The sequence below is a fragment of the Sminthopsis crassicaudata genome, chromosome 2, assembly GCF_048593235.1.
Source record: "Sminthopsis crassicaudata isolate SCR6 chromosome 2, ASM4859323v1, whole genome shotgun sequence".
Taxonomy (NCBI): domain Eukaryota; kingdom Metazoa; phylum Chordata; class Mammalia; order Dasyuromorphia; family Dasyuridae; genus Sminthopsis; species Sminthopsis crassicaudata.
Window position 1 is genome coordinate 220,767,101 of NC_133618.1, and position 23,087 is coordinate 220,790,187.

General features: G+C 37.6%; 1 protein-coding gene across 3 annotated transcripts; it reads left to right on the plus strand.

Moving 5' to 3' along the window:
• The first annotated feature begins 1,938 nt into the window (after window positions 1-1,938).
• Window positions 1,939-10,122, plus strand: ODC1 (ornithine decarboxylase 1). Of its 3 annotated transcripts, none has more exons than XM_074288243.1 (12): window positions 1,939-2,386; window positions 5,346-5,482; window positions 6,047-6,180; window positions 6,359-6,532; window positions 6,680-6,852; window positions 7,149-7,283; window positions 7,382-7,463; window positions 7,715-7,798; window positions 8,465-8,627; window positions 8,714-8,826; window positions 8,918-9,132; window positions 9,643-10,122. In XM_074288243.1, exons 3-12 carry the CDS (start codon window positions 6,079-6,081, stop codon window positions 9,785-9,787), a joined length of 1,386 nt encoding a protein of 461 aa, XP_074144344.1. In that variant the 5' UTR covers window positions 1,939-2,386; window positions 5,346-5,482; window positions 6,047-6,078; the 3' UTR covers window positions 9,788-10,122. The 3 variants fall into 3 exon arrangements, with proteins under 3 accessions (XP_074144344.1, XP_074144346.1, XP_074144345.1); XM_074288245.1 differs by having other exon boundaries at window positions 2,002-2,386; window positions 8,918-9,168; window positions 9,607-10,122; XM_074288244.1 differs by lacking the exon at window positions 5,346-5,482 and having other exon boundaries at window positions 2,002-2,386.
• The last annotated feature ends 12,965 nt before the right edge of the window (window positions 10,123-23,087 follow it).

Consider the following 23,087-nt stretch of genomic DNA (forward strand, 5'->3'; position numbering starts at 1 on the left):
GGTAAACATTATAGATGTGTTTGAATGCAAAGCTTACTTGCCAAGTCACTTTGTTAGATACTGGTTTGAAAAAAAAATTGTAGAGAATGCTTCTTTTACTACCTAAACACTTTGCAAAAAATGTTTATGGCAAAATTGTGGTAACAAAAACTGAAAACAAAGTGGGTGTCCATTGATGGAAGAATATCTGAATGTGAATGTAATCCATCAATGTAACACAATATTATTACATCCTTACAAACAAGAAATGTGAAGAATTTAGGGAAGGAGGAAGAAAGAGCCAGCTTGAACTGATGATATTAGGGAGTGATGAAAGCAAAACTGAAAAAACACGATTACATTAATGTGAATGATAATGACACTAAGAAGCAATCACATTGGGGGGTTTTAATGATAAAATCTCAGATTTGGAGAACTTAAAGAAACAAACCTTTCCCTTTCCAGGAGATAGTGAGAACTACATAAGTGGAATGGAGTGAGAATATACTGAATTGTGGTTATTTATTGACTACTTAATTTGTTTTATTTTATTAGGAAGAGTCAGTGGTTAAGGGGAGGGCATTTGTGGTGAAAAACAAACAAACAAACAAAAAACCCAAAAGATAAGATTCGTTTTGAACCAAGCTTTTCAAGTTTTAAACGTTTTCAAAATAACAATACCCTGTACAGTTCCCGAAAATTGGAATACAGGATGATTTTATTGGAGATGGAGAGCTTCCTCTGCTTAACTCTTCCTCAGCCCCAACTTAAGATTTGCCACGCGTACTTAGTTTTAAGAGAGCAGTGCAGAAGCGCAGGCGGTTGTACTGCCCATCCCCATACTGTCCAGCAGCAGGACTTGAGAGGATCCCGATCACGCTGGGGCCTGCTCTGTACTCTGCAACTGTTTCCCAAAACTTCATCTTGTTTCATGGATATTGAGGATGAAAGAGACTAGAGGGAAGGTTAGGGATACAAAGAAACAGTCTTTGCCTCCGAGGGAAGTCGAAGTAACCTTTTTGTGGGCAGGGACTAGATTTAATCTAGTTTAAATTCTAATTGCGTTCTCAAAGCCTTGGGCAGTTCCTGATCATATCGGAGTAGTCGCTTAATCAATGCTCGTTAATTGATTTACCCCACATTGGATGGTTAAAGCATTGTGTCCAGCTTCTAGGACCTGTCTTCACCTGAGCTAACACTTACAAATCGTTTACAATATGCCAGGCACGACGCCAAGGGCTTTATCCTCAGTGTTTCATTTGATCCTGAGGGAAGAAAGTAGACCCCATGATTTCTAAGGTTCTTTTCATGTCGCCGATCAGGAAAGTGAGGCTTCAGGAGGAAAGGGAGCTAGAGGATCAAAGTACACTTAAAACGCTAATTTACTGCAACAATACTTTCACATATATTTTTGGCAACTTTTACCTAAAGGATCCAGCTAAAAAAGGAACCGGTTCGCCCTTGGGGATGTGTACGTTCCCTAAATCATGGGAAGGATTTAAGCTCGCCCGAGGACTTATCCAGGTTGCAGGGAGGTCCTAAGAAAGCTATGGATTGTAAAAAAAAGTTCCTCCTTTCCCCATTTTGGTTAACATCAGGAACAATTGCTTTGCTAGTGGATTAAGGAAAGATAGAAAAGTGCTCAGCAATCCCGTGCAGATATTTAAGACTAATTTTCAAAAAGGACTACATGGAGCCCATTCGAAAACTGCAAAAATTCCTCCTAGTGCTTGAGTGCATAAAAGCAAGCACGCCAGCCTAAAGAAACTGCTCTGTGTGCAGAAGCGCGCTCAAGGAAACCCAAGGGCGCGCGAGGGGGTGTGTTTAAATGTTTGCGCGCGCTCCCGCCAGCCCAAGAAGGGGGAGCCCGTGAGCTCGCCTGAGGGCTTGCACCTCTTAAGCTGGGGGGGGGGCCGCTGGAGGGAGGAGCAGAGAGGAAGGCGGAGGATGGCGCGAGCCTGGCGTGCGGGCGGGCGGGGCGTGCGGGCGGGCGGGGAGTGCGTACTCGGCAATATTCAAATACGTTGACGTTTAACCGCCCGCCTCCCGCCTCTTTTTCCCACCTTGTTCTCCTATTGGGTGCAGCTTCTGCCTCCGCCTCCTCCCGGACGGAACCGATCGGGGCTGGTTTGAGCTGGTGCGTCTCCATGACGACGCCGCCAGCGCTATAAGTAGCAGTGCCGCGGCGCCGTCGGGCTTTGTCAGACCCCTTCAGCCTCCGCCGCCGGTAGCTCCTCTGCCACCAGCTCTTGTGCCACCTCGGGCCGGCGGCTCGGCGCGGCTCCTCCAGCTGGGCAGGAGGCGGCTGAACGGGGGCGGAGGTTGGGGGGAAGGCGTCGTAGCCGTCGAATTCCGTTCATCTTGAGCATCTTCAAGGGGTCTGCCCACTCCGTCCATGCCCTTTAAGGTGAGGGATTGGGGGTGGGGAAGCGCCGCTCTGTCCCTGGGACAGCGACCAACTGGCGGCCACGTGTCTCTGTGGAGCCGGTTCCGTTCTCTGGTCTGGAGGGACGTGGCGACTCTGGGCCCTGGGAAATTAGCTGGTGAGCAAGGCGGGGCGAGGACCCCACACTAGCCGATAGGCGGGTGGGAGAGACCACCCCGGATACTGCTGGGGAAGGGGGGGGAGAGGAGGAAGCGGTGGTTGAGACCACCCTGCTATCGATGTGGGGGGAGTCTATAGTTAGAGTGAGGCAGGAGATCCGACCCACTCCCCACGGACGAATTGGAGGTGAGCATCTGGGGATCCCACCTCCTGGACCCTGCCCGGGCCCAGCTAGTGCGGCAGGTAACCGCTTTGGGGGTTTGATGGTTCTTCCCGGAGCTGCTTCCCTTCACTACGCCAGGCCCCATGCGGGTTGCCGGAGAGGCGGGAGGGTGAGAGAGCTGCAGCTGTCCTTTCACTTCTTCTTTTACCTTCAGTTCTAGGCACGCTGAAGGGGGGCTGGCGATGGGAAACTAAAACGCTCCAAATTCCCTTTTGAATTCGTGTGTGGTTCGCTGCCCAGGGACCTTAAGTCCTGTAGAGAGAACTCGGCCCCCGAACTCACAGTGACCTTCCACTCGGGGTCGTCACGTCACGCTCTCCCAGCCCCGTGTACTGAAAGCAAAAATCAGCCCACAGGTCCATTTGACCTGGTTTGCAAAGACTGGGGTAGGGAGGATCCTTAACTTAAGATTCCCTCCTTTAGTATTAAGTTTCTACGAACTCTGTTGACAAGGTTTTGTGACCTTAAAATGACCATTTTTTTTCCCTTATAGAAAGATGTTATTCCAACTTAAGACATATTTTAGTGTTACTTAGAGGTCCTACTAAATCTTCTGATCGGTTTTAGTACTCATCTGAAAAAGGTTGTGAGGAAGTGCATGTAAGCCATACTGTAATAAGTGTAAGCTGTGATTATAATAGTGAATTATTTCCTCTGTGTTTTCCAACCAATCTTACCAACAGGTGGCCCTTTTTCCGATTACAGTCTTGATAGACATCTTAATTCTTGCAGGGGGAGGGGGATGTGTATGGAATGGTAGCATGAAAGCTATTTAGAAGAGTATTTACCTGATACAGAAACTTGTTAGAGTTGTTCCTATCTTTACTAGTTCATCATGCTGAAATGGCCTTGTAGTAGTTTTGATAAAAATATTGAGTTAAAAATAACAACTCCTTTAGTTGGTGTTGGCTAAAGTATTAGTTCTGTGAATGGTAATTCTATAAAGATTTAGAAGTAGACATGAATACTTGAGACTGACTACGGAATTTTAAACCCAGAAAGAGACCTTAAAGGTAGATAGATAATATGTATCTTGGCTAGCAAAACTAGTGCTGGTACTGTTGTAGTACTGGTACAGTTGACAGCTGCATTTAAAGTCAGATATAATTATAATAATAAAAAAAATAATTTACTTTCCTTCTGTACTCCAACTGTTTAAACGAAATGCAACTTTCAGGAGTACTAACCACAAAAGGTACCAAATTTCAAGTAAAATTTGGTTGTGAGACCAAATTTGGGTCTGCTGATCTCAAAATGCGTATTAAATGTAGTTCAGAAATTGATCAAGGGATTAAGGGGACACATACCTGTTGAGTTCATTGATATGGGGAATTTATGAAACTTGAAGGGACCTCTCAAGTGGTGAGGAGCTGGTTAATATTTAAACCAGCTAGCTCTTTTTATAACTCTTGCAATTATAACTTAATAATGGATTTTTGCATGGTAAATTCTTGGTAGATAGGAAATACGAATGAGCAGGACTTCAGCTATTCAATATAATAACTTACATGTCTTTTATCACAGACATGTAAAAAGGCTGAAGGATTAGACCATTTCAATCTGAATTTGAAGTTTACCTTTTTGAAGTTTGCAGGAAAAAAAATTGTTCAAAACCTTGTTTTTGTGTAATGATAAATTGTTTTCATATAGGCAAAAATGAATGTTTTGTCAAGGCTGGCTGGAAGAAAAATTTTTAAGATTGTATTTTAAAACACTGATTTCAAATGCTCTGGAGGTTTATTTTTAATTTACTCATTATCCACTTTTGTGAAGTGAAGTGCCAAAGAACAAATGAGTCTAGCAAATTGTACCCTAATTGCTGTTTTATTTTTGTTTGTAAAGAGTTAGCAACAAAATTTTTTCCTATAGACACTGAAAAGTCTTTCATATATTCTGATAGAATCCCAAGTTTTGTAGAAAGATTTTTGAAGAAGGTAAAGATAATGGTGTGTTTAGATACCTACTTATGATCAGTTACTAAAGAGTAAAGGTTACTTTTAGTATATTGCAAATAGTTACCAAAAAACCCCCAAGAAAACAGTATTGAAACAATTCTCAAAATTAGTTTGGTTCAAAATTGCATATTAAACTTAATCTTAAAATTGTGCTACATGTAATTAGGGATAGATGTTTTTGAGGCATTTCGATGAAAATGACTTTTTCAGAACTTCATGCTATAAATTTCATTTTGCTTTTTATTTCTAAACACTGAATTGGGTGTTAGAAAAGAGCAATTTGGTGTGCATCAAAATTTCACTCATTAAAAAAGCATTTTGCATACAAGCTTTATAAATTTTCATAATCTGAAATTGAATTCTGTCTATCCCTAGATGTGTTTTGAAGAACCATACATATGTATTTTTTTAAATAAGACTTTGTTTGAAACTTAGCTAAAAACTACCTGTGTATGACTTTGGACAAAGTTCTTAAAACTTTTCTCTGCCTCATTTTAGGGTTTCCCCAAGTAATGGTTTCCCTTAAGATAATTTAATATCAAAAGCTTATCAAATTAAAATAATAAGATTATTGAACTTCTGAAAACTATCATGAAGCATATATACGATCTTTTGAATTGTACATTTTGCATCTCTTTCTCAGAGAGCATCCAGTGCAACGGCTGTACCGAAGGGACATTTGTAGCCTTGTATTTAACAGGACTTTATCTTCCTGGAGAACCACCTTCGGTGAAAAGCTGAAAATAGTTTGTCTTTAAATTCCATCTTTTAGTTTTCCGTGTGAGTAATTAAACTGATTTCTTTAAGAATTTTTGACATGCCATTTCTGGGTCTTTATTTGCCTATGGCTTTGTTTCCACCAGTTCCCCCCCACCCCCAAGTTTGAAATTCATGCTTAAGTCTTAGCTGTGATACTGTCTTTAAAAAACGAATATGTACTCTTCTGCATTGATTGATCCTTTGTTATTATAGGCAGCTAGATGTCAGTGGATAGAGTATTGATTGGATTTGGAAAATTCACCAGAAGAGCTGAATTCAGATCTTGCCAATACTACTAACTAGCTAGTTGACTCGCCTAACCTTCTCTGTTTCTTAATTTTTAAAATGAAATGGCACCTATCTCACAGGGATGTTACTAGGAACAAATGAGACAATGTTTCTTACAAATTTTTATTAAAGCATTATATAAATGCTTGCATATTTTATCATTTACAATAGATCCTCTTTATTATTTTTTTTAAGTATCCCTGATCCTTTTGCATAATGTTTGTTTCATATTGAATTTTTAAAGTGCTTGAGTCTTTGATATTCGACTTAGATGAATTTTTGCTTTTCCTACTATAGTTTGTTGCACTTTAAAGGAACACCAAGAAACCATGAACAACTTTAGCAATGATGAATTTAACTTCAATTTCCTTGATGAAGGCTTTACTGCAAAGGATATTCTGGACCAGAAAATTAATGAAGTTTCATCTTCTGTAAGTATTAAGATAAGCATATATTACTTAGAAAGACAAAGTGTATGTTCCTAAAGAACATTAATAAATGCTTCTTTTAAGTCTTGTCCCTTTCTCCTGTCTGGGGTCATTAAATAGGTTCAAGTAGATATAAAAAAGAATGACTTGAAGATAACCTTTCCATATTAATTTATTTCAGGATGATAAAGATGCCTTCTATGTTGCTGACCTTGGTGACGTCCTAAAGAAACATTTGAGATGGTACAAAGCTCTTCCTCGAGTAACTCCTTTTTATGCTGTTAAATGTAATGACAGCAGGGCTATAGTGAAGACACTTGCTACTATAGGAGCAGGATTTGATTGTGCTAGCAAGGTAAGCTTTATTTATATATGAGTAAATTGCTCAAATTTCTAAGTGTGGAAACAATCTAAAAAATAATCCTATGGCTTAAGTAACCTCTGGTATATTCTGGGTTTTGTTCATTCCATTCTCATAATAGATTGCTTCTTTTCTCCCCAGACTGAAATACAATTAGTACAGAGTCTTGGGGTGGCTCCAGAGAGGATAATTTATGCAAATCCATGCAAACAAGTGTCACAAATTAAGTATGCTGCCAACAATGGAGTACAAATGATGACTTTTGATAGTGAAGTAGAGCTGATGAAAGTTGCCAGAGCTCATCCAAAAGCAAAGTAAGTATTTACTATATTTCAGTATTTTAGGATGGGATAATTCCAAATCTTTTGTTTGTTACATAGTTTACATTTCTGTAGATGTACTTTAGTATCTGGGTTGAAAATAATCACAACACTCCCATTAAAAATCTTTGTAAAATATTTTTGTATAATAGGGTAAACCATCTTAGTTTAAATATATGTGGCAAGGTGGGATTTCAAAAATACTATAATTTAAAAAAAATGTTTTCACTTGAATCCTAATACAATTTTAGTGTTGGTGAAATTTGACTGTCTTTTACTTGACCCACTAGGCTTGTTTTGAGGATTGCCACTGATGACTCCAAAGCTGTCTGTCGACTAAGTGTTAAATTTGGTGCCACTCTCAAAACTAGTAGGCTACTTCTTGAGCGAGCAAAGGAACTGAATATTGATGTTATTGGAGTTAGGTAAGGTCATTATTTTGGAATTTTATGGGAAGGTGTTAAATTTCCTTTGTCCTTTTTTTTTTCTGGTCAGAAATAAGTGAATAATATTCTTTCCTTAGTTTCCACGTGGGAAGTGGTTGCACTGATCCAGAAACTTTTGTCCAAGCAGTTTCTGATGCCCGATGTGTCTTTGACATGGGGGTAAGTAATAGGGTTTTACAGGGTTATAAAAAAAACAATGCTAGTCAGCAGTAAAATTACTACCAAATGTCAAAATAATAGTGCTACTTGCCTTAGCTTATTGAATTATATAGCTTATTGAATATACTACTGTGAAAACTTGGAACTTCTTAAAATGTTTCATAAACACATAACATTAAAGTTTTGTGGATTATAAGGATGTTTGGGACAATCATCAGCTATGTTGTGTGACAGTTTAATTTCTTTGACAGATGGAGTTTGGTTTCAACATGTATCTTCTTGATATTGGTGGTGGCTTTCCTGGGTCTGAAGATGTAAAGCTTAAGTTTGAAGAGGTACTTAATTCTCATACTTTTTAAAAAACTGCAGGATTGCTAGGAAATTCTCTTAATTGATCTTTAAGATTAAAATTTTGCAGAGCTTCATTTTTACTGCATTTCTATATCTTCAGTGTCAATATGCATGACTTGTGTGAAGGTTTATATCCAAAACCTTTCTAGTGCTTTCTATTCATATCTAATTAGTGGTTTTTTGAAGTTTTTTTGAATTATGGAATTATCTCACTTAAGGAAAGTTGGGAAAAATAAACAGCATTAATTCATAGATATTTTTTTACCCTGAGGTACTTGGGGTCACGCAGCTAGGAAGTGTTAAGTATCTGAGGACAGATTGGAACTCAGGTCCTTCTGACTTCAAGGCGGTACTCTATCCACTACACCACCTAGCTGCCCTGATTAGTTTTTGGAATTTGGAACTTCTTAAAAATACTTATTATACTATTATAATATACAGGTTATTATACGGGTGTCTGGAAGAATATTATACAGGTGTCTGGAAGAATAATTCCAGGAATAAGAATATAGCTCTACTGCTTATGTGTTTTGGAATTTAGAATTCATGTTAAATGGTAGTGACCCCTATGCCATAGACAATTAGTCAGCAATAAATGCTGTATCCTGATTTTCCTGTAAATTAATTCATGGGTTTATTCTCTCACTTAGATCTCAAGTGTAATCAATCCAGCATTGGACAAGTATTTTCCTTCTGACTCTGGAGTGAGAATCATAGCTGAACCAGGCAGATACTATGTTGCATCAGCTTTCACGCTTGCAGTTAACATCATTGCCAAAAAACTCGTATTAAAGGAACAGACAGGTTCTGATGGTATGTCACAGTCTATAGTACGAAGTAAATACATTTATTTGACTAATACAAAAAACTCACTAGGATTTCCTCCTTCCCTTTTATAGATGAAGATGAGGCAAATGACCAAACCTTTATGTATTATGTAAATGATGGAGTATATGGATCATTTAATTGCATCCTGTTTGATCATGCACATGTTAAACCTATTCTACAAAAGGTAAAAATCCCTTTAAGAAAGGACTAATAAACGCCTTGGTGAGGGGGGAGTGGTATGTAGCTTCTTATGTTCATGTTTTTTCCCCCCCCAGAGACCCAAACCAGATGAGAAGTATTATTCTTCTAGCATATGGGGACCAACATGTGATGGCCTTGATCGAATTGTTGAACGCTGTGATTTACCAGAAATGCATGTAGGAGATTGGATGCTGTTTGAAAACATGGGCGCTTATACTGTTGCTGCTGCTTCTACTTTTAATGGATTCCAGAGACCCACTATCTATTATGTGATGTCTGGGCCAGCATGGTTAGTTTTAAGGTTGATTTTACTATATAATTAATAGTATAAATGACAACACATTCATATGAAATAAGGTAAATAGACACCTTTCAGGATTTGTGTTCTTGGAAAGATCCTGGTATTAAAGAAACGGCTGCATTAAGAGATTTACATTGCAACTGTATTTGCCACAATACAGTTGGGGGAGGGAAATACAGGAGTCTTCAGAGTTAAGGGATAACGAGGTGGCACAAGTGGGGGATAGAGTGCTGGGCCTATAGTCCCAGGAACATTCAAATTCAAATTCAGCCTCAGACACTTATTAGCTATGTCATTCTGGGCTTAACCCTGTTTGCTGCCATTTCCTCATTTGTAAAATAAATAGGAGGAGGAAATGCCAAATCACTCTCATATCATCATCTTTGCCAGGAAAACTTAATGGGGTCACAAAAAGTCAGATACAACTGAAATGACTCAACAAAAAAAATATGACTTATACAGTATGGCTTTTTAATATGCTGCTTCTGTGTCTCTCAGGCAATGTATGCAACAAATCAAGAACCAAGGTTTTCCGGCAGAAGTAGAGGATCAGGATATCAACACTTTGCCATTATCTTGTGCTTGGGAAAGTGGAATGGAACATCACTCAACAACTTGTACTTCAGCTAGTATTAATGTATAGAAGCTGTTTGTAGCCATTAATTGCAAGTTTAGCTTGAATTAGAGCATTTTGGGGGAACCATTAACTTAATTCCTGCTAGAGTTTTTAAATGTTTTAAGAATAGAATTGGCACAAATGCAACAATATGGAAGACTAAGAGATGGGGTCACACTTATCTGTGTTCCTATGGAAACTATTTGAATATTTGTTTTATATGGATTTTTATTCACTTTTCAAATATGCTTCTAAAAGATTGCCCCTCAGCTGCTAAGCAAGCATTTGTAGCTTGTATAATAGCAGAATGGGATTGAGCTTAGTGTTGTGACCTGTTTTAAAATAAAAGTATATTGAAATAATTAGGTATTGGGAAATTCTTATGGCCATTCAAAACTGGTTTGCATATAATCCCATTAAGAGAAGTAACCATGAATACATAGAATGAATTCAGTTTCTTCAATTGAAGGTTTCAGCCAAGGATTTTATTCTTGGGAGATATATGGAGTGGAGGTGTAATGGTCCAAGGTCCAAGGTATTTCTATTTACTATTTTAAGGTCCTGTACTTAACATCCAAAAAATGTCAATGAGTACAATTCTGTCCTGCCATTTGGTATATGGCTAGGAAAGAAGGCTATCAAGATTGAGAAAAGCTATCAAGTGGAAGGTTAAAGTAAAAGGATTGAGACATAATCAAGTGAGATATGTATCTTCCAGCCTTTTTTGCTACCAAAAAGTCATTGTAACTATAGGTCAAAAATATTGTCCAAAGCCAATTGACTTATCAATGTCTATTTAATGTCCTTGCAATGTAATAGGACAACTTTGTTTAGATAGAAGATAATTTTGAGTCAAAGAAAATGCCTGCTTAGACCTTAAACTCCATTTCTTTCCCTCCATTCTCCATCTTTGCTACTAGGAAGCGAGGTACAGTTGCAAATTGAATTAGGAATGTAAAATATCAGTAGTGACAACTCAATAAATTCAAAGCAATAATTTCTTTTTGGTGTTGTAGGTGTTTACCCTTCATTGCATATTTCTTCCTATTCTCGATTTTTAGTGAAGGAAAGCTAATTCTGGACTAATCTCTCTAAATCAGTTTGCAAAATCCAAACTTGGGCTCATAAAAAAGACAAACTAGCAAAATATAGTTTTTAATTATTGATGATGAATTAACTACAATTTAGGTAGTACTTTAAAGCTCATGAAAACTTCCTTACCACCTTGTGTGAAAGTATATAATCAAGTATTTCACATAGTAGAACCTAAATAGTTCCCTGAAATAAGCCCTAAACTCTTGGTTTGGCATTCTAGCTTTGTTGCCACTTAGCCAGATAATTAGATGTTAATAATGGAAAGCTTTATCACTGGACAACAGATCAGATGTGATTGAGCAGAATTTTAACAATGATGTTGACGTCTTTGGACTGTTTATAGTTTTTTTTTTCCCCCTGAGGCTGGGGTTAAATGACTTGCCCAGGGTCATACAGCTAGGAAGTGTTAAGTGTCTGAGACCAGACTAGGGTCCTCCTGAATTCAAGGCTGGTGCTCTATTCACTGCACCACCTAGCTGCCCCTCTTTGGACTGGGAGTAAGCAAAAGTTACCGTGCAGCCATTTGGTGCCTGGATTCCAAGAAAAACATGTATTCCCACAATAAGAAAAGGGAGTTTTTCAGAACCTAGGTAGTCATAAACATAACAACCATTTTGGCTCCTACACACACATCTTTGAAAAAGTATTGGACAAATCTGGTGGTAGCCCTTTAACCTTTTATCCCTAAGAATCTAGAGCAATAAGCAAATTGAATTATTGAAATTGTTTTAATATTCTTTTGCCTCCATAAAAATACCAGCAAGTATTGCGCCAGAGAGGAAATCATTACATCAGCAACACACTTTTGCCTGATCTAGTATGTGGTTGGGTTAGGTCAAAGTGAGTAAGCTAATTCAGGTTTTAAACTAAGCTGTTTTTAAACAGATATGGTCTGCTCTATTACCCACTGGATACATTGAGCACTGGGTCTGGAGTCAAAAATTAAAAATCAACTATAGACCCTAGCAGCTTACAAGCAGTAGGAATTGTCATAAATCACTCATACATAATGAGAACAAAGGCTGGGTTTCTATGAACAAATAGATTAAGAATTCAAAGGGGCTCTGTTGAAGAATAGACCAGACCTTATGGTAGAGGAATGAGATTGAGACAGAGCAGGAAGGTTACTTTGACTTGCTACCTGTAAGAAGCTCTGGCTAGACCATCACTAAAAGTTAAATAATGTGTCCAAACAATAATATTAATGGAGAGAATCCACTAGCAATCACTATCTTTAATGCTATTTTATAAGGAATAAGTTAAGAATTGGAGAGTATGGAAAGAAAACACTGGCTTTGAAATCAGAATTTGGGCATGAACCCTGGCTCTACTGTGTCACTCTGAACAAATCACCTCATATTTCTGAGTCTAGTTTCTTTGAAAATGAGTAGGTTACAGATTAATGGGAAGGGGATTTACAGCAATGAGACTAGATTAATGGAAAAGGAATAGAGTGGGAAGAGTTGACAGAGTATGGAGGTAGTGGAATAAGGTGTGTAGATTAATGGGAATGGGATAAAGAGGGAAGGTTAAAAGGAAAGGGAAAAAATGGCTGGGGAAGAGGTTAAGCAGTAGCAAGGTGAGTTAAGAGTGTATATATACACTCTTTAGGTAACTATACAATATTTTGTTACATATAACAAATTTTGACTTATGACCCATGGTATGTCAGCCATATTGCTTTAGATGCATTTATATTTGTATAAATGCATATGTATATGTGAGTGAAAAAAGGTGAAAGTCCCTCCAGATCTAGATTCTATTCTCCAAAACAAGATGTGGGATTACTACCTAAACATGGATCTTGTGGCTTTTATCTTGACTATACCTCTCTAGCATCCAACTAGTTCCATTAGAGATCTTATTCAGCTTTAGTCATATAAATTTGCCTTTACAAAAAAGGAATCAAGTTAATAGTACAGGCCCAAGAGTCATGAAAATTTTAATCTAGAAATCTGAGGAGTTCCCTAAAGATCACATGACATTACTGGCAGAATTTGGACCAGATTTCCGTTTTCCAGTTCCTGTTGGCCAATCCTCAATTTTGCCCCGCCCTTTTGGAAATTAACTAAGCTGAGTATAGGTTTATGCATGTGGAAGAAAACCCCTTGTTATACATTCAAAATTCCCTTTCTAAAGATACATCCTAGCAATTAGAATATTTGTTATAGAAATAATGGCTTTTATTTATAAAGCACTTCAGAGTTTACAAGATGCTTTTCATTTAACAGTGTGAGGTAGGCAGGGCAGAGAGGATAATTCCCATTTTACTGTGGACCTAGGCTCTGAAAGTAAGTGATTTATTCAAGGTCACACTGAACTGAGATTCAATCTTATACCTCCAGTCCATGTTGCTTTCATCTTTGTAAGTATCTTGGGAAGATCATATGAGATCAGGTCCTCTTTGTACTCACTGCAAAGACAACTTTTTCTCCATATATATAAATCCAAACCAGTATTGAGACTTGTCCAATTCTAGGAATCATTCAAAAATTGTACTAAAGGACATGGTATTCATTATAGTAGGGCATTCCTTGCTAACTTGTCTAGATTTATACTTACACATCCTTATTGTCTACAGGTTTGGTTTTAGTTTTTCCATAATGTACAAAGTTAAAGATAAAATTGCCCTCCAAGAAGTATATTAACATTAACATTATTTTGAAAGACCAAGGGGAAGGTGGAGCAGGGAGAAAAGGAACAATTAAAAGTCACTGCCTATGGAAATTCACTGATGAACTTTGAACTCACTGAATATCCACTGGGTACTTTGCTGAACTGGGAGAGATCTTAATTTGGAAAGAAAAAAAAACCACTATAGGATAGTTGAGCTGTCATTACTTAGCAAATTGTAAAACTCAGTACATAATGCATGTATTATGTTTGCTAAGGAAATAGGTAATATTACCAGCACAGCATTAAAATCTTGGGGTGGGAAATTGTAAATTTATTATAATTTCTTAACCTTATTGCATTCCTGTTATATTTTTACCTTACTGCACTCCTGGCATTTTTGGGCCTCTTGGCCCAAAATCTGAGTTTAAATCTTGTGTTTATTGCTGTGTGACATTGGACAAATCATTTTTTTGGATTTCCATTTGTTAAATGAGCAAATTTAAATGACTAATAAGATTTGTACAGCTTAGAAAAGTATATTAATGTAAGAACACTTTGTTATATAAAATATTTCATAGCAGTCCACGGAATCCTAGGATCTTTGATTTAAAAAGTTAGAAGGCACTTCATAGGTCAACTATCTTGTTCAAACTTTTCATAGATAAGGAAATGAGTCTATTTAAGTACTTTGTCCAAAGTCACACTGAGAGTGATAGAGGCGGGGTTTGGTTCTAGTTAATCATTTCAAAGAGGCATATTGAGGAAGACCCTTTGCAAAGTATAAAGTGCAGTAATAGGACAAAATTCTCTGCTTTTGGGGGCTTGTGGGGCTCATAAAATCAGCAGCACTGCCACAGGATACCACTAGATGGCAGGATGATATTGTGATTCCTGGAATCTGAAAATAAAGAGTTAAAAGAAACAAAAGTTGTTAAGAAGGGTATACCTATAGTAAGAGTTTTTCTTAAAAGCTATATGAGGTGGTAGTAAGGACTGTGCAGTTCTTACCCATTGTTAAATTTTTAGGTAAATATGTATTTACACTGTAGAACACTACAAGCCAGGACTAGATTTATTATCTAGACCCAAGAAAGTTAATAAGGCAAATTAAATTTAAGTATGACATGCAAACATTTTCCCTAAGAGCTTCTTGTTAAACATTTACCAACATAATTTTACAGATAAGAAAAAAGGTTGACCGAGGTTAAATAGCTTGCCTATTAAGCAAAACTAATATTGGAATCATGATTTGATCCTAGGATTCCAATGAGTTTTCTGCTACACTGAATTGCTAATAACACTACCTCCTAGTATTCCAGATGAAGATCTCATTTTATTGCTGAAAGGCTGATAAATTTTCCCTAGCTCAAATAGTCAGTGGTACAACTGGGGTTTAAATCCACTTCCCTTGACTCCAGATCCAGGTATATTTTCACTACACTGCTCATCTCAAGGTCTGGTTGAGTTAATTTATTATGAATGCCTATTAATACTACTGCACTGTTGATACAAGACTACTGACTCTAGGGAGGGCAACACCAGCTTTGGAGTCAGAAGGACCTCAGTTCAAACTCAGATACTTAATAACTGTGTGAGCCTGGACAAGTCACCTAGCAATTGTTTTGTCTCACATTCCTCATCAATGGCAAATCACTTCCAGTATCTTTGCCAAAAAAAGCCCTTTAAAAGGGGGGTTATGAAAAGTTGGATATAATTTAACAATAAACTGGTTCTAGGAATCAGCACTAGGATTCAAAAACCATCTCTGACAATAACATGATCTGGGTAAGTAGCGTAAGGGTGTTAGACCAGATAGTCTGAGTCTGACTTATTACGTGGCTAGTAAGTGTCTGAGGCGGAATTTGAACTCAAGTCTTCTTGACTCCGTCCAGCAATCCATAACTACACTAAGATAACCTCAGATCACAAAGGGCTTTAAATACCAAAGAGAGGAATTTATATGAAAAGGATTTGGATGGAAAGTATTGGAGGGGTGACTTTGGCAAGGTGAAGTACCTCCTTGAACAACTCTTCCTTAGAAACTGGAACTAAGGAAAAGAGAATAGGGGACTACAATAGGTGATGCTGCAATGAAGGGAGGGATAGAGAAGAGGGAACTCATAGCAGATGCTCTCTTCTAAAGAAAGAAGCAAAGTTCCACTCTGCCAGAAGAGAGAACAACTCATTGATAGGCAAAGACAGAGAAGGGGAGTATTATGTAGTAGAAAAAAAGAGGGTTTGGAAGAGCCTCCCCCCCACTCCCCAGCAGGAAAGGGAGTCAGAATTAGGGAATTGCCATGAAGCCCTGAGAGCGCTATGCAGGTAAAATCCACTTATTGATGAAATCAGTTGTCCCAGTTCACAGTTCACAGAAACCACCTGATGCAAAGCCCTGACTTTACAGATGAAGACTAGTGACTTGCAGGGTCCCACAGTCACCATATGTAAGGTAGAGGCTCTAACTAGAGCCAGAAGATAATAATGTAGGAGGAAGATGACAGGAACAAGATGCGCCTATCTACTGTTTGGAAACCCAAATACCAAGGAAGTATATTCTAGGGTACCAGAGAATACTGATGTGGATGAGCTGAATCTCTGAAAAAGAACTGGGAGGCAGAGCTCTAGTCTGGACTATCACATTTCTCACACTTCTAGCTGAATGGAGTAGAAAACTACATTGTGTTCCAATACTAGCTTCATTGCTGCTTTGCTGAGTAGCCTTTGCCAAAAACACTTTCCCATTCTGGATTTAATTTCCCTGTTCTCAAATAATTTTACTTGTATCATCTCTCTTATAAGATCTGTTTTGAAGGACAAATGAAGTAATATGGGAAAAGACCTTGTACTTTTTAAAGCACAAAAGAAAACAAAAGATTATTACTATTCAGTCAACCAGTCAATCAACAGATTAACCACAGTCAGAAGCATTTTGAGGTTGAAGAAAGATTGCTGAACTTGTATTAATAGGCCTTGAGTTCAAATTCTTTCTTCAGGTTATTCATCTATCAGGTCCAGACATGATCTCAATTTCCAAGTGCATGCTCAAGAAGTACATAGAATAAGTAGTATAAATTTAAAGTTCACTTAACCCAACCCCCTTCATTTTGCCTTTAAGAAAACTGAAAACCACAGAATGACATGAACCTTTAGAGGTAGTGTGGAATAGACTGTTAAATATGGAGTGAGGAAGATAGATGCAGAAAAAGCATTTGATAAAATCCAACATCCATTCCTACTAAAAACGCTTGAGAGTATAGGAATAAATGGACTATTCCTTAAAATAGTCAGGAGCATATATTTAAGACCGTCAGTAAGCATAATATGTAATGGAGATAAACTGGAACCTTTCCCAGTAAGATCAGGAGTGAAACAAGGTTGATCACTATCACCATTACTATTCAATATTGTATTAGAAATGCTAGCCTCGGCAATAAGAGTCGAGAAAGAGATTAAAGGAATAAGAGTAAGTAGTGAGGAAATCAAACTGTCACTCTTTGCAGATGATGTGATGGTATACTTAGAGAACCCCAGAGATTCTAATAAAAAGTTTTTAGAAATAATTCATAACTTTAGCAAAGTTGCTGGATACAAAATAAATCCACATAAATCCTCAGCATTTTTATACATCAACAAAATGCAACAGCAAGAGATACAAAGAGAAATTCCATTCAAAACAAATGTCAAGAGTATAAAATATTTGGGAATCCATCTACCAAAGAAAAGTCAGGAATTATATGAGAAAAATTACAAAACACTTGCCACAAAAATAAAAGTCAGATTTAAATAATTGGAAAGACATTCAGTGCTCATGGATAGGCCGAGTGAATATAATAAAGATGACAGTACTCCCCAAACTAATATATTTATTTAGTGCTATAGCAATCAGACTCCCAAGAAACTTTTAATGAGTTAGAAAAAATAACAAAATTCATATGGAAGAATAAAAGGTCGAGAATTTCAAGGGAATTAATGAAAAAGAAGTCTGATGAAGGTGGTCTAGGTGTACCTGATCTAAAGCTATATTATATAGCAGCAGTCACCAAAATCATTTGGTATTGGCAAAGAAATAGACCAGTCAATCAGTGGAACAGATTAGGTACAAAGGACAAAATAGGGTACAACTATAGCAATCTAGTGTTTGACAAACCCAAAGATAACCAATATTTGGGATAAAAATTCATTATTTGAAAAAAACTGTTGGGAAAACTGGAAATTAGTATGGCAGAAATTAGATATGGATCCACACTTAACACCATATACCAAGATAAGATCAAAATGGGTCCATGATTTAGGCACAAATGAGACCATAAATAGGTTAGAGGAACAGAGGATAGTCTACCTCTCAGAGGTACCTCAGAGGAGGAGGAAGGAATTTATGACCAGAGGAGAACTAGAGATCATTATTGATCACAAAATAGAAGATTTTGATTACATCAAACTAAAAAGTTTCTGTACAAACAAAACTAATGCAAACAAGATTAGAAGGGAAGTAACAAATTGGGAAAATATTTTTACAGCTAAAGGTTCTGACAAAGGTCTCATTTCCAAAATATATAGAGAACTGACTCTAATTTATAAGAAAATCAAACCATTCTCCAATTGACAAATGGTCAAAAAATATGAACAGACAATTTTCAGATGATGAAATTGAAGATATATCCACTCATGAAAGTGTTCCAAATCACTACTGATCAGAGAAATTCAAATTAAGACAACTCTGAGATACCACTACACACCTGTCAGATTGGCTAAGATGATAGGAACAAATAATGATGAATGTTGGAGGGGATGTGGGAAAACTGGGACACTAATACATTGTTGTTGGAGTTGTGAAAGAATCCAGCCATTCTGGAGAGCAATCTGGAATTATGCCCAAAAAAGTTATCAAACTGTGCATACCCTTTGATCCAGCAGTGCTACTACTGGGCTTATATCCCAAAGAAATACTAAAGAGGGGAAAGGGACCTGTATGTGCCAAAATGTTTGTGGCAGCTCTTTTTGTAGTGGCTAGAAACTGAAAAATGAATGGCTGTCCATCAATTGGAGAATGGTTGGGTAAATCATGGTATATGAAGGTTATGGAATATTATTGCTCTGTAAGAAATGACTAGCAGGATGAATTCAGAGAGGTTTGGAGAGACTTACCTGAACTAATGCTGAGTGAAATGAGCACAACCAGAAGATCACTATACACTTTTTTAAAAAAAAAATTATTTTGTTTTTTATTAATTTTTATAATTATAACATTTTCTTTGACAGTACATATGCATAGGTAAATTTTTTTTTTTTAAACAACATTATCCCTTGTACTCCCTTCTGCTCCGAGTTTTTCCCCTCCTTCCCTCCACCTCCTCCCCTAGATGGCAGTCATTCCCATACATATTAAATATGTTATAGTATATCCTAGGTACAATATATATGATCACTATACACTTCAAGAATAATACTGTATGAAGATATATTCTGATGGAAGTGGATATCTTCAACATAAAGAAGATCCAACTCACTTCTAGTTGATCAATGATGGACAGAAACAACTACACCCAGAGCAGGAACAGTGGGAATTGAATGTAAACTATTAGCACTACTGTCTATCTACCCAGGTTACTTATACATGCAACAAGAAAATTGGATTTACACATATATATTGTATCTAGGTTATACTGTAACACATGTGAAATCTACGGGATTGCCTGTCATCTAGGGGAGGAGGGAGTAAAAGAGGGAGGGAGGGGAAATTTCGGAAAAATGAATATAAGGGATAATGTTATAAAAAAATTACTCATGAATATGTACTGTCAAAAATTTTTTTTATAATTATAAAATTTAAAAAAAATGGAGTGAGGAAGACCTGGGTTTAGATCCTATACCTCAAACCAATTAGCTGTGTGATCATAGATGAATTACTTGATCTCAGTTAAGCCTCAGTTAACTCTGAAAAATCTGTACAAAAATATCTAGGAGCAATGTCATAAGGTTGTCAGGGGGATCAAATAAAACTGCATTTAAAGTGCCTTGAAGATATTGAAATTGATTTTATAATGAAAATGCCATAAAAGTATAAGATTTTGTTGCCATTATTGTTGTGGTTATCTTTGTCCAAAGGAAGGTCTTCATGGAAGAAGGCCTACTTGAGAAGGCCTTGAAGAATGGGTGATAGGAAGCAAGGGGAAAGAAACAAGTTTTATTTGGAGGCACAGGGTATTCAAAGCTGTGGATGAGCCTAGCATATGCAGGGTCAATAATCTACCTCCTCTAACAATGAAGGAAAAACTTGGCTCTTAATAATCAATCACTGCTTAAAGTCAGAGGATAAAGGTACAGCAAAGAAATGCTGGACTGAAGTCAGAAGAGCTGGATTCCAAGTCTTGGCTTTAGCACTCATCTACTGGAAGACCTTGGGTCACAAAGACTGGAATCTTACTGAATTTTGGGGAGCAGAAAGTCTCTCTGCCTCCCTAAAAATGTTTCTTCTCTGCATAAAATGAGTATAATGATCCTTTCCTTGGCTATCCCACAGAGTAGAAGCAAATGGCATGATAGGAAAGTTCCCTGTCATCTTAAAGTAAGGCAGAAATGCTTATGAGCTGCACAATTTGCTCAGAGAAGATGCAGGATCAGGCACCAGAGGGCAGAGGAGAGCACATGATTACGTGCCATTCTTCACTGTTCAGTTTGTATGTGTGTGTGTGTGTGTGTGGGAGAGGAAGAAAACAGGGAGATGGGGCAAAAAGATGAACAGAAAGGCTTCCTAGAGATCCCCATTCAATCCATAAGAGATATGATTATACAAGATTGTATACTACACAGCTTCCAAGCAGTTTGAATCCAGTAAATACATCTTTCAACTCTGGATAAAGGGGAATTCCCTATGACCAAATTGTTTGAGCCAAAAACTCCTTTTCGACTTTTAAATTTCTTTCCTTTTGGCCTTTGGCTCTCCTTTTACAAGCCCTGCCTACTTTTAATGCTAAGTTCCTCGCTCAAGATTGGGAGGTAAAAGAAAAGAGAAAATCGTCTTCCGTCAAAATAGAGGTTCTTAATTTTTTTTTTTTTGACCATGTTTGTAGGCAGTAAGGAAGGAACCAATGTGTAAAGAAGGAATGAAAAAGAAAGAGAGGGAATAACTGAGATGACTTGGTCCCAGAGAAGATAGAAGGGGGATGGGTTCAAGAGTAAGGGGAGATTGACTTTGCCAAAAAAGGCCATCTGCTCTTCATAGACTTCTCTCCAAAAGAGAATAATGGATAATATAAAAGATTTTTGAGGTGTGAAGAAAAACTTAGAATGAATCTTTTCTGTTTCTTTGAGATTCTTTGAGAGGAAGAAGGTTATATAGGGAAGAACTTAACAATTACAGCTATTCAAAAGGGCACTGCCTTAAGAGGTGGTAGGTCTTCCATCATTGGAAGTTTTGAAAGAAAGGCTGCATAGTCACTAGTTGAATCTGTTGAAGAGGGAATTAGATTATATATGTTCAGAACTCTGGAATTCTTTGATTACATAAATCCTACTAGACAGGCAAAATGGTATAGTAGATAAATACGAGTTGGCTTCTGAGTCAGGAAAGTCTGGGTTCAAATCCAACCCTTGAAACATTGGCTCTCTAAGTTAATAAATGCGTTTACATTCTACATCAAAAGTTTTTCAGTACCAATACAATCACAAATTTGGATCAAAAGAGAGGTGTACCAATTGGAAGCTTTGTCTCAGTGTTGGAAACAAGATAGCTTTGAAGATGTATTATCTTAGCCTTGACAAATAGTTAATGAATTGAGCCCAGAACTGAATAGGAAAACAGACTGGATTGCCTTTGGAAAACTGTCAAAATTATTTTAATCATTTGAAGCTTTTTCCTTCAACAAATACCAATATTCTCCCAGTGATGTTTACCTGAGAATCAGAACACAATTGTCTCTACAGAAGAGAAATGAATCATTGCTCATGGGACCATGGGGAAGTGCAGTGTGGTTCTGAGCAGTTACAGATAATACAAAAATGATACAGGGAAATCAGTGGAATGGACATTAGCAAAGAAACATGATCAGATAGGAAGATGAGTTGGTCATGTGGCAATAGGTGCGGAACAGCCCATGTTCTTCATTGATGTCTTTGTGATGACAAGAAATACCCTTTTCCACCCTGCCCCTAAAATTGAAAGGACGTCGTTAGGATGATCCATGGGACAATGCTATACACACACATATATTAAAGTAGCCTATGGCACAGTAGTTAAACCACTCACTGAATCTGAAACCAGGAACACCTGTGTTCAAATTATGCCTCAGACATGTACTAGATGTGTGACACTGCATAAATCACTTGACCTTTATCTCCTTTCATCTGTAAAATGGGGATAAAAATAGTACCTACTTCCTATATAGTTTTCATAAGGATCAAATGAGATAATATTGGGAAACCTTAAAGTACTATATAAATGTTAAGCTATTATTACTTATCTATTATTAATTCAGATTTGGGGAACTTACTCTGCCCTTTTTCTTTAAAAATAAAGAAATAATAAACTTAAGCAAAAATCTATAGGCATCAAGCCCCATTAAAGAGTTTACTTTTTCTCAATCTAAATTTGGTATAGAGAAGGAGCAGGACAAGGAACCCTATCACACACCTCCCATCACATGCCATTTGATCAGGGGCAGAGCTACCTGGCTTCCAGATGGCAGCTATCCTTACAGGGAGCTGGGGGGGGAGGGGAGAACAGCTATATTCCCCTTTGGATAGTGTTACTGGAAAACACCCAAATAAAACCTCTTAGACAAGTCTTCTAATGGAAACTGAACAGAACCCTTCTGTTGAATGATGGGAAGATCACTGACAATGGGTGCTGAAAACATCCCATTAATGTCTGCTCAGCTGCCCTTGCCCTGATCATTCAGGGCACTTTAGGGTCAGAACACAAGTTTGGAAATGGGATGGAGAGAGGAGTCCATCCTGGCTTGGTTTGCTCTGCTCCCTCACATGCAGAGAAGGATGATGATGGAAGAAGAAAGAAACCTTTCTCAGTGCCCTAACCTTGGTCATTCTTGTAGAATGAGGTTCACCCATTAAAGGCAGCAGAGGGAAGTTGCAAGACCATTGCAGCCTTTCTATTTCTTTTGGCTTTCCAAATTCCTGGAAAGAACATTGTACTCAATTGCCTTATAATTTTAAAGACTATTCCTTTTGGCTTAACTATCCAAACACTTTTCCTGGCCACTCCTCCCTGGTATTTATTAGAGCTAGGAAGCAAAAGAATGGGATGATAACCCAGGTCAGGCTCTAAGGTGAGTGCTCTTTCCATACTCCACAGTATCACCTATTATCAATCAATTAATCACTCAACAAACGCTTGATTTCCCTGGGCCTGTTTTTTTCATCTATAAAATGAGGACAGTGCACTGCAAAAGATATTCCAGTCTTGCTCCAGCCTGGATAACCCTACTCATCATTTCTAGAAAAAACATTTTACACATTTTTACCTTGATACACTAGCTCAACTCTGTTTCCCTTGCCTGAAATGATTTCTGCCCTCCTCTCCTGATCCTCAAAGGCCAACTTTTCTCTGTGAAGCATCTCTTGAGTTTGTCATGATTGCTTTCTCCTCTGACCACCTAAG